Here is a 12,328-nt window from a genome sequence, read left to right as displayed (position 1 = left end):
ACAGGGGGGTTTGAAGTTTCCCCTATCTTTTTTCTTTCCTCAAACCATTAATCAATTTATGCTAAAATGTGTCTGTAACATCTTGACACTGTAATTTGGCCTCTGTATTAGTGCATTTATTGTTATTTAACCAGTTAATACTATTTGAACTTAATTGGAATAATTAATCTAAATGTATCATGTATGAATTAATACTGAGTAATGTATCAAAACACTTAACAACGAGACGGGCATGCACCATATAGGACCCAGATGCCCAAGAGATGGGCGTAGCTTTTTTTAATTATGATTGTCTCTTATGGTACGAAATTATTAGGCGTTACTTTTGATGAAACTGGCCATACTTAGGAAAGCGAGTTTGAAAAAAAAAAAGAAAAGAGCTCCCGAGGGTAAAGGTTGAATCCTTTTCATCAAACTCAGATCTGAATTTTTAAAAAAGGCCATCTTTTTATCTTTGCTTCTCGTTTTGTTTAAGTTGAGTGAGAACAAACTCAGTGGGTCACATGCACGGGCATATGGTAACCAAATAAAATAACTCTTTACTTTTTAGAAGTTTTAGCTTTTTTCCATGCTGTGTACCCATTGGATTCAAATCTTTTGAGCTGCATGGGTTAACGTTCTCAAATAATTTGCTTGCTTGCATCTAGCGCATGCACCCTAGAATCTTTGATTGATTCATCAGATGTACTTTTTAGCCTAATCATCTAAATTAACTATGTTCTTAAATAGTGATGAGTAAATAATCAGATTGGTTGGAGCGCGGATGAAAATATGGTGTAAGGATGTAGGAATGCAGTAACGACAACCAATAATTTTTAAAATAGCGACCTGTATCGAATAAATTCAAATATCAGATAGTGAAAAAGTTAGATCTCGTTAGATATCCGTATGTGGTAGCGGTGGATTGTTTGCATCTTTATATATATTCAAGGGATTTGTTTGCCAACAAAAACTACATAAAAAATTAAAAGCAACTTCTTTCTTCCTTCAATGAGTTTTTTTTTTTTTTTTTTTTTTTTTTTTTTTTTTTTTTTTTTTTAAGTTATCATTTATTGTTCCACTAGAAAATAGTAACCAACAATGCCAAATGAGGCCTTAGGTAATCATTGCCAATTTTTTCAACAGAAGTATCTATAGCTTGCTACCCGTTTTCGCTTTTTTTATTTTTTATTTTTAGGGGTGCAAATGAGCAAATTTAGAAATATGAAACAGCTAAATTTCGAACTTGAGATCTCAGATAACAATTATCAAATTCTTAATCAATTACAGTACTTGGTGCGGCCAGTTAAACAGTAATAATAATAATAATAATAGTAAATTGAACATGAAGGAGATTCATGAGGGTGAGGAAAGGAAAGCAACGGCTATGGCTGAGGTAGGAGCAGCATGCATATAGAGAGCAGGGCAATGAGACAGATATGATTAATGGAGTATGGCGTTTAGTGTTTTGTATGATAGGTAGTAGGCGGAGTTAGGGGAGTGTCGTGACTCGTGATTTTGGGGGCGGTTTCAAAAGTTGGTTTTAGAACGTTGGAGGGTGTCGGAGATTTGAGTGAGGAGCAAAATCCTAGTTGTGGCTCGGTGGTGGGCCCCACCGTTCTCACGGCCAATCAAAGTGCGACGCGTGTACGAAGGGATCGGAATCTCTCGGCACGCACTTGAGTGCCGCCCATGCTCTCCCTGCAACGGTTAGCTCGATCCATTCTGATCAGATGTCCTACTCCTCATCAGTTTTTTTTTTTTTTTAATTATTTACTTTAATGCCTTTTCCATTTGGAAAAAGGGAGCAAATTCATGTTTTAAAAGTTTCCGATAGAGAAAAAACGTTATTATTATTTCTCACGATAGCTTATTTTTTTTGAATCTGTATAGAAAAAAATATTCTGCTGTGCTGGATCATCTTCAAATAATATTATAGTGTTTTCATTGCTAAAGTGCATGCGTGCACCAAGAACTTCTTTATGACATTAATAGAAAGACCAAATTTATGTTTGTAGGTTTTCATTGTATGGTATCTAAGTACATTGCATTTTGCTGCAGTAAAAGTTTTTACCTCTTCATTCTAACCTATATTATATGCATGATTATTGTCGGGTGATCGGACTAAAATTTTAAAAGACGAAACGGAAGCAAAGACCAAAATTTGGGTGATAAATTGAAATTCCAGGAGCAGATCAAAATCAAGTTTAAACGCTAAGGGTGAATGGCTACAATCAAAATTGTGAGGACAGAAAATAAAAATTTGAGTCAAATTTCAAGGCCTAAATTTATATTCAGTTCACCAAAAAAAAAAAAAATAAATAAATAAAGGATCTTGGGCCTGCTCGTATGGGCCCATTTATGTGTAGCTTAAATCCATTGGATCGTGAATTAGAGATCCAGATATAATATTATGGGCCTTGTGCTCGGCCCATTATGCATCTTCCTCTTCCTTTTCCTCTTCTTCGTCCTCCTCACACAATTATCCTCTTTCTCAGCTCCCATAGAGAGCGAGAGAAAGAGAAAGAGGGCTTCGAAGTGATGGAGCGTCTCCTACGAATCCCTTCGAACCCTTCGCTTCCTACTTTCGTGCCTATTGGGAGCTCCTCCTCCATGGCTGGTGTTAGGGTTAGGATTAGGGTTAGGGTTTGGGCACAGTCGTCGTCGTCGTCGTCGTCGTCGTCGTCTTCGTCGCTCGCTTCTTCACCCAAAAGAGCGGCAATGGAACCCGAGACGCTTCTCCCGAACGCGCGGCGCCGGGAGCTCGACCCCCTCCGGGGCGGTGGCTTCAGCCTCGGCGTCGACCTCGGCGCCGCGCGCACCGGCCTCGCCCTCGGCAAAGGCTTCGCTCCTCCTCGCCCCCTCGCCGTAACTCTTCTGACACAAACCCTAGCCATTCCCGTTCCTTCTAATTCACGCTTTTGCCCTCCAATTTGCTTCGATTTAGGTAGTGGAGTTGCGGGGGGAGAAGCTCGAGCTAAGACTCATTGAAATTGCCCAAAAAGAGGTTTTTTTTTTTCAATTAAATTTTACTTCTTTTGATGACAAATTATGCTCTTCCAATTGTGAATGACGAGTCTATTTGGTAATATACATAGGAAGTTGATGAGTTTATTGTTGGGCTTCCTAAATCACGCAGCAGGACGGAAACGCCGCAATCGAACAAGGTTCGCAGCGTTGCGGGGAGGCTCGCAGTTCGCGCTGCCGAGAGGTGCTTGATGAAATGTCAGTTTATTTAAACTGCATCTTGTGATCCGACATTGCCCTTCGTTTTATCTATTTTCACATCTTAAAGATCAAGTCTTCAGTAGAGTTTCTAATCTTGGATAGTTTGTAACTGTTTAAATTATGATTTTGCGCTGATGTTGTTCGAAACAGAGAGTTGCTCCAGAATTTGTTTTCAACATTGTTCAAATTTGATTTGTACTCATCACAGTTTCCAATGCCTTTTTCAATCCTACATGCTTAAGTAGAAGAATAATAAGGGCCAGTTATGTTCTTTTCTAACATTATTCGCTTCACTGTGAACTTATTGTTGGTTTTAGGGGTGATTACTTTTGATGTAGTGTTCTTTTTCTGCGCTTTCGAAGTCGTGGGATCAAATATTAATTGCCGTTAATCGAACATTGCAGAGGCTTGAGAGTATATCTACAAGACGAGCACGGAACATCAATGGATGCCCTCGACTATATGATTGATATGTGGGTTACTTCGTATTTGCCAAGTTTATTTGTCATAGTTCTGTACATTACAGTTTTCTTTTTGTAATATCCTATCTATTATTCTTTACGATTTCTAAATTATGTGATAGCAATGGACAGTAACTGTTACCGGAACTAACGAAAAGATGATACTCTCAACAACTGCTATTTTTTCAGGGGCCTCAAAAAATCTGTTCGCCAAACAAAATCTGATGCCTATGCTGCCGTGGTATGATTTGTCGTATTAAATTTAACTTGTAAGTTTCTTTACTATCATCTTAGTTATCAATTTGTTCGCTAATGTTTTCTGTACAGATGGTGCTGGAGAGATATTTCTCAATGTCAGGCCATGGGGCTGAACTCGTCCTTCCAAAGAATTTGGAATTGCAGGAAAAACTGAGAGCACGGTCACAGCAAGAAACTGAATATTATGAGGACAATTTTCCTGACAAAGCAACAAATTGATCGCAGCAAAATATCGAGTACTGCAATCTTTTTTCTTTCCTTTATGTGCATATTACATTTGTTTGCTTCATTGAACTTAACAGTTTAACACTGATTATCGGTTAGTTCGATTTCTTGTGAGAATGAGCAAATAGATATTAAGTGGTTGTAACTGATTTGTGATGACTAAAGTATTTATTATTGTAACAGTAATCAATCAGTTTTTTCCATTCCATTGAACAAATAAAGTAAGGAGCTTGTTTGTGGCTGGTTTATTATTGGTTGCAGCAATCACTTAATACGAACTCTTAGAAAAAGACTAGTAGCTTAGTTTAAAACTCTGATGAACAGCTCAGAACATTTGCCTCTTAGAAAAAGAAATCGAATTTAAAATTAAGGCAATAATGGAATCTTTAGCTTGTATAACATGATATGTAGTTACCTTGTCTACTGTGAAGCTCTGTTTGATTAATTAATTTATTGTACAAAATAACTTTAGACAACCATACAAGCATCAGGGAAAGAACCAACTTAACAAAAACAAATGCTGTGCATGCCCTTGGCCTTGTTCTAAATGACACTTGGTATCTTACACCAACACAAAGCAGCGAAAACAATCAAGAAATAGATAAGAGGAAATTTTTTCTAAATAAACCCAACGTGGACTAATTGACCATCTCGTTTGATTCAGAACGCCTCGCATTCTTTTTAGAGAAACTCCATAAGATTCTATTGATAGATCGGTATTCAAAAGTATAACATAAAGAGAATAAGAGTACAAAAGTAAACTATTAATAGAAAGCAAACACTATTCAAAAGTATTCCCAAAGATTAGAGAAATATGCAGGTCCAAATGCACAGCTCCATTAACTCCGAGTGAGAATTCGATAAAAGCACGACCAACTGATATAGATTGAGTAAGAAAACAAGCGGTGTAGAAGCATATCACTTAATCTACGGAAGAACTACATGACCAAGAACTATTTTAGAGCACCGAAAGAGCTGCCAGTTGCGTGCAGAGATCCGCAGGGCCTCATGGAGTACTACTCCGACCGGAGAAAGAATATCATAATGAGCGGCATAGAAAAAATCAAATATGTCGAGTTCATCTCAACTCACCGGTCCCGAAGGACCGGTGCACAACAAAAAAGGACAATGGCAGAGAATAAAGGACAACGACAAAAAATAAAAAGGGAGAGACCCCCTTCCCGGCTACTCGTGGCCACCGGAAAAGAGGCAGGAGAGAGAAGAGATCAGGCGGTGGGAGGTTCTAGATAGAAAAAGAAGAAAGAAGGTGGAGAAAGAAAACCAAAAAAAAAAAAAAAACAAAGCCTCAGATTCAAGGGGTAGAAATTAAATGGATTACAACAAACATCAAGCTCCTCTAAAAACCTAAATCCATCAATGAATATTTACCCCTCCCGGCTCCCACATACACCAACACCCCATACACACCTTCCCATTCAATCCACCTGTTCTATATATATCATCAACAGATACAATCATCATAACTAGCAATTCTACAGACGGGTGATGAACAAATGAAACCACAGAGAATCATCAGTGAAAAACAAAAAAAAATTTGCTAGCCAATCGAATAATCACCTCAATACAGCTTGCTAAATTCAGTTGTCGGTGTGGATTCTCCCAGTCTTGGATAGAACGCGTCGCGTTCGATCGAGACCTGCAACGAGTCCATTACCTTCCCCAAGGATGCCCACACGAGCGGAGCGATGCAAAATGAGTAACCAAACAATGCCAACGCCCGAACAACGCCGTCCGAGTACCACGGGAATGCCATCACAAAGAGCGCTCCCACAATCCCCAGCCATGTAGTGAGGACTGTGAGTGGAGGGAGGAGGAATACATTGATCACGACGGACGAGAGAGAAGATGCACCGAGGAGGTAGAGAGACCATCCGAGGATGGGGTGAGCCGTGCGGGGGATGAGGAAGAAGGGGACGGTGTACGCAGCGAGGATGGACCACATTGCCGCCACCTTTAACATGGCCTGTACAAAGGCGGTGTTCTTCTCGGGCCGCCGGTTGTAGCACAATTTTGACAGACTCGGTCGTGCTAGTCGCGTGACTGCAATGATTCCGATGTAAATCACGGATTGGATTAGGATCACCGGTAACTCCGCTGCATACCTATTCATGGTACATTTCAGCAGGACATGTTTCAGGAATCAAAAGAAGATACAATGTCTCAATTTCCATGCACGTTAAAAGTATACTTACCCTAGATTCTGTCGCCGCTGCTCATGCCATGAGAGACCCAACGGTAAAACGGGCCAAGACCACCAATACCATGGTTTTAGCCACGGCGCACTGGGGAATGTGATCACACTGTTTGGCCCGCAGGGAACGTTCCATCGAAGCTTTAGATCTACATCAAAATGTTTGGGAACGTTTCATTGATTACGATCACTCCATCAGTGTCCTTGTGTAGTAACAGATGAAGCAAAAGGTGATCGAAAATAGGGGAGATTGTACTCACAGAAGTAGGAAGCGTCCATCTGATACCCGAGAGGAAGGCGATAAGTGCCGTTGAGCTTCGTACCGTTCGCGGGTGGATGAAACATCGGCCGATCGAGCAAATCCGGGAAGTAGCTAACTAGAAAGCCTTGATCTGCACCGTCAGGGTTGTCTCGTCCGGTCTCTAGCTCGTGAAGCATGCTATCGAACACTTCCTTCGAAGGCTATACAAGAGAATGGAAGGACACGCGGTGAGAATTTGAAGTTGAATGTGTTTTCAAATTCGAAGTTAGTACTTTTCCATTACCTGAAGGACAAAGAGGCCGGTGTGGAAGATGCAGGGGTTGATAAACACGGCGCAGAACTGGCCACACTGGAATAGTTCGTCGGTCTTCTGGACGAAGAGGTTGTCGGAGTCGAGCATAACAACGCGGTCGTATTCGACCAGGCTCCAAGCATAAAGCTTGTTCATCGTCAGCTTGAACCTCGTGTTGAAGTTGCCCTGGTTCTCATAAGGGTTCTTCAAGTTCTCGACCGAAACCACCTTCACCCCGTCCTCCTCTTTCCTGTTTGTCATCAATTTAACACCGAGTTTTGAACATCAATAATATTCTGAGAATCGGAAACTTGGTGTCATGCACCAATTCCAATCTCCTGCATTGAGACCCGAAAAGCATGATCTAGTATATAATATAAGAAATCATTGTGTAAGTTAATACAATGCTTTTATACAACATAATTGGAAATGATCAAAATGAGTGTGATTTAGGCCAAGTATGCGATGCAAATTTACTAAAAACAATAGGTCAATAAGTTAGATGAATTTTATTGAATTTTTTATCTTTTATTTATTTGTGCGCTCCTGAGCTCTGAATTTTCGCCTCCCTCGTAACGACCTTGTCTATGTTTTGATGTGATCATAATAAAAACAGATTAAAAAAAAAAATTAAAGCAAGAGTTCATGAGAGTGTTGGCTCCCTATAACAAACANAAATCGAAATCATTTTTAGATCAATCTAAGATTTAGATTCATATAAAAAAAAAAAAAAATATATATATATATATATATATATATGTTGATCTTAACAATGATTTTACAATATCACCACCAAATTATATTAGAATAGAATTAAAATTATTCTTTTAAAGTGATGACCAAAGATTTATAAATTAAAAAAACACGGTGGTAATTTCGTTATTTAGGAAATAACCAGGGGTTAAATTAAAAGTTCATGGAAAATCACCGAGAGAGAGAGAGAGTCAACAGATTCGGATTTGAAGTGGACTACCATCGACTTAGATAAAAAAATTAATTAAATTAAAAAAATACGAATTGTCCTCAACCTTCTAAAATACATAAAAAAAAGGATTGAACATAAAATATTTAATATTATTTTTTATCAACTTAATTTTTTTTAAAAAAAATTTATTAGTTTACATAGAATCAAATTTAGAACGTTATAAAAATTTAAGGATAGGGCATAAAATTGGCTTATTTTTTTTTCAAAAATTCGTCCTTTTCCCCCAAAATTAGGAAACCGTCAAAATTTTTCGCTCGGACCGTACAATTCACAAGTAAAACTAAACAACAAATTAACAAAACAAAATTTAGCAAAAAAGAAAACAAAAAGGGGGTGGTGGCGAGAGAAACGCACAGGGTTCGGACCCAAGGGTGGGGGACGTCGAGGGAGGCGATGACGACGCGATCGGCGTCGACGGCGAGCCCCGCGAGCGCGCGCATCATCACCCGCGTCGCCACGTAGAACTCGTAGTCCCGCGGCGTCCCCATGTACATCATCGCCGCGTACGCGTTCCGCTTCGCTCCCCCCTCCTCCCCCCTTGCCCCCTTCCGCCCCGCCGCGCCGCCGCCGCGATCAGCCACAGCGCCGCCGCTGCGCGGCGGCGGCGGCGGCGCTCGCCGCGAGAGCCTCCGATCGAACCCATCTCTCCGTCGAATCAGGAGACGCTGCGAAATCGCGGCGTTTCCCAACGCATTCCCGAGATCGACACTCCGCGAAGAGATAGAGAGAGGAGGTGGGGGGGGGGTGGGGGGGGGGGGAGATTCGAGTTTGTAATTTTAAAGAGAGGGGGAAGGGTTTTGTGACGTTGTTTATTTCATTTTGTGCTTTTATTATCCTATTAATTTATTTAATGAAGAGAGTGATGCGTTAGCGTAAGCTAAATAAAAAAAAGAAAAAGAAAAAGAAAATTGTCGGATTTATTTACTTTTTCTAATTTGTTTCTCTCGGCCTCGGATTTCCATTTATGGATTTGCGGTCCCCTGTGGCTTGCCCTAACCTCGAGTTTCCCGAAATTAAATAATAAATTATTTCATTATTTTGTTCTTTATAATATCAACGTTCGACAAAAAATATATATAAAAATAGTAATATAAGAAATTGTATTATTTGCTAAGTTGGGATTCAAGCGGGAAAATTTTAAAAAAAAAAGAGTTTATTCTCGAATAAAGAGATATATATAAACTAAGTTGGATGGATCCAAGCCTACTAAGAGAAGGTCAAGCATGTTCCTGGGCATATGCCACGACCCAGTTTTTTACCCACGATAAGTCGTATGTGATATCACAACCTATATTTACAAAAAAAGAATTAGATAATTGTTACAGAAGAATAATAAAAAACAAAATCACAACCCCAACCCAGGAGTTGTTGCCGTGTGTGTGTATATATATATATATATATATATATATATATATATGTACCTGTTGTCCGGCTAGTATTTTCCATATATACGGTGGACTACTGTAGAAGAGGAGGAAGCAGAGGAAGAGAAAGTACAAGTGTACAACTGTACAAATGATGATGCTTAATTAATTTCCACTTGGTCCAATTGTTGTGTACTCTTGTGTCTGAGTTTGGAAAAAAAAAAAAAGAGTCTAGAATACAACGGTTACATAAGACAGCATGGTGTCTAATTTGTTTTGAAATTCACTCACCTATCATGATTTTTTTCCGAAATATTTTTTACATTCTTTTTTCGACGAAAGAGATATGATTAGTTTTTTTTTTTTTTTTTTTTTAAAAAAAGGTAGCACGCTATTTGTTTCGTTTATTTTAATTAGAAATAAACTTAGCTATATATGTGAATCAACTAGAATTCGAATTTGGGTCTCGAATACCAACCATCATACCTTTTGTCAAATCACTTTCAAAGATAGAACATTCAGATCCACAATATACAACATCTGTAGCATCTGAAAACTATGTTTTGTGATTCTGTAAATCACCACCACTAATAATAGAATTAGGATGGAAGAGACACAGAGAATAAGATATTTGTGAAATCACCACCATATGTAGAGATGCACACTTATCCAGCTTGACATAGCAAAGCATTATCTGATACTGCATGAGCAATGACAGAGATAAAACTGCTCCAGCTGGCTTCTGAAATCAACTAGTAATTTTTTAATCAATTCAACTTTCAATCAGTATTTTTTTTTAGTAACTTTTATATGAAATTATAGTTTGTTATTTATAATATAGGGTTTGAATTTGAAAAAAACAATTTGGTACAATGTAACAAGTGAAAAAACTACATAAAGAACAGCATAATATAGTTTAAGACAATCGCATAAACCCTCTCAATTATTCCGAGTACTTAAATTTGAATTTTCTACTACTGTTGATACCACCATTAATTATTATTTTTTTATTATCACCCACCAAATATCCTTTTTATGTTAGTAGGACCCTAATATCTCACTCCCTTACAAATATCTCGAGTTTTGCAAATTATTATATTTATAAGTTATTGACATGTTGATATATATAATATATAAAATTTTTAAGACTAAATTACAGAAAATTTTCTTATACATAATTTTTTTTTTCTTCACTTTTTGACTTTTAAAAATTTATATTTTGCCCACTTAAAATTTCAAAAAAATTTGCAGAAGGATATGGCATTAATGGAGAGAGCAAAATGATTAGACTACTATTACTTTTTTTGTAAGAAAAAAAATAATTTTTTAACATATTTTTATTATTTTGAAGGATATTTTCAGTATAAATTATAAGAAATGAATAGAATAGTAATAAAAATCCTAACGGAAGGGGACTAAATATAACAACTTGAAATATTAAAAAAATATATAATTTTTTAAAAATTACGAAAAAATAAAAAAAAATATTTATAAAAAAATTTTCTGTAATTTAGCTAAATTTTAATTTCCTGTTGAACAAAAACTAAAATGCTACATAAATTTGTACCCAAAGCATTTTCTGAAAATCATCTGAAATATCTGACGTGGACATCTACGTGGCTTCACAGCGTGTGGCGGACACACGATGACTAAGTCAATGAGAAGGAGCCAAATTAAGAAGCTTACAAATTATTAATTACGAGTCGTATGTACGTAGGACAGGGTGGGCCTGGGGAAGGTTAAGGATTTTCTAAAGACCAATTATTATTATTATTATTATTATTGCTGTGATTAATTAATAAATTAGTTGAATCACTTATTGAATTATTTATATTTGCTTAAAAGATATTAACTTATGTATGTATTTTTTAATGTTTTGGGTAATGTACTCCGTAACCACTTGGAAACCAAGCTCGAATTCCACTAGAGGACAGTAGGACACTGGTATTTGTTTAATTCAAAATTTCATTATAACAAGGCTTATACTAGGGTTCTTCCCCCCTTATTGTGTTGGTTAAGTTAATTCCATGATTAATCTAATAATCTGAGGGGAAAATAATTCAAAAGGTAAGCTGAGTAAAGTTTTTCAATGACTCAATTAAAAACTCATCAAGTTTTGAATTAAAGATTCTAAAAATAAGATTTGCACACTCCTGTCAAATTCAGACTCGAATTTGATTTTTCATCGATAAATATTTTAAGTAACATATTAGGATAATACTGGAACAGCTAAGTAATTATTGTCCGTAAACACAACTTGGTAGGGTCTAATTAATAAGGGAGAAAGTTTTTCCATAGTAACAATCAATTGTGATAGAGAAATGCACTGCGACCGCGTCCAAAATATGATCGTTTTTTTGTGTAATCTTCCGTGTACAAATCAAAAGTGAATTTCGTCATTGAATTTTTTATGCCAGTTCAATGCATCAGATAGATAAGTTATTGTAAAACTTATTATTTGACCCCAATTTTGTCCGTATAGTGGTTAAGTACACAAAGTTATGACATGTTTAGGGGGAGGTCGTATCACGAAACATGTACGATAAGCCTTTATAGGACCCTAATAAGAATTCAAATGATGTCCCACCAATAAAAGAAAGTCCCCTTTTTAATATTAAACTAATTGTACATCAAAATCACAATATTTAAACAAATATCTCAACATCGCATAAAATATAAAAATAAATCATTTTAGTTTGAAACTATTATATTATATTACCCGCGTTAACTCCTTTTCTATTGTATATATTTTTATTGCCTCCAATGTACTCATTGTTTGGTTCTTCGTAACTATGAGATTTTCTTATTAATACTACCACTATAATAAAGTAAACGTTGTGGATGTGTGGATATGTGTGATCTAATCTGTAATGCGCACCTGCACCGATATAGCACGAACGAAACTAACCTGCTAAGCATAAACACGAGAATCAATTCTTATATTTTATGACATGGTCGTCGCCGACCAACGCCACCACCATGTGGGTTTCCGTTCGGGTTCGTGCTCGAGCAAGCTAATAACCTCAGTTTTGAGTCTTTGAGATGGAGTATCTTATCTACTT

At 37.2% G+C, this 12,328-nt stretch overlaps 2 protein-coding genes across 3 annotated transcripts; one reads left to right on the top strand and one right to left on the bottom strand.

Annotated features, from left to right (window-relative positions):
* Window positions 2,450-4,399, top strand: LOC109713607 (putative pre-16S rRNA nuclease). Of its 2 annotated transcripts, none has more exons than XM_020237752.1 (6): window positions 2,450-2,847; window positions 2,927-2,986; window positions 3,119-3,204; window positions 3,612-3,680; window positions 3,858-3,909; window positions 3,996-4,399. In XM_020237752.1, the coding sequence occupies exons 1-6, from the start codon at window positions 2,521-2,523 to the stop codon at window positions 4,143-4,145; spliced, it is 744 nt and encodes a 247-aa protein (XP_020093341.1). In that variant the 5' UTR covers window positions 2,450-2,520; the 3' UTR covers window positions 4,146-4,399. The 2 variants fall into 2 exon arrangements, with proteins under 2 accessions (XP_020093341.1, XP_020093340.1); XM_020237751.1 differs by having other exon boundaries at window positions 2,451-2,847; window positions 3,078-3,190.
* LOC109714661 (putative glucuronosyltransferase PGSIP8) lies at window positions 5,438-8,639 on the bottom strand (the record flags this gene model as incomplete). Its single annotated transcript, XM_020239357.1, has 5 exons — window positions 5,438-6,274; window positions 6,365-6,512; window positions 6,624-6,825; window positions 6,909-7,167; window positions 8,257-8,639. Coding segments are annotated over 5 exons (1,536 nt in total), but the record flags the coding sequence as incomplete, so codon positions are not given.

This window comes from Ananas comosus, linkage group 8, assembly GCF_001540865.1.
Source record: "Ananas comosus cultivar F153 linkage group 8, ASM154086v1, whole genome shotgun sequence".
Taxonomy (NCBI): Eukaryota; Viridiplantae; Streptophyta; class Magnoliopsida; order Poales; family Bromeliaceae; genus Ananas; species Ananas comosus.
Note: the sequence above shows the minus strand (reverse complement) of the source record. Positions and strands in the feature narration are given on the sequence as shown.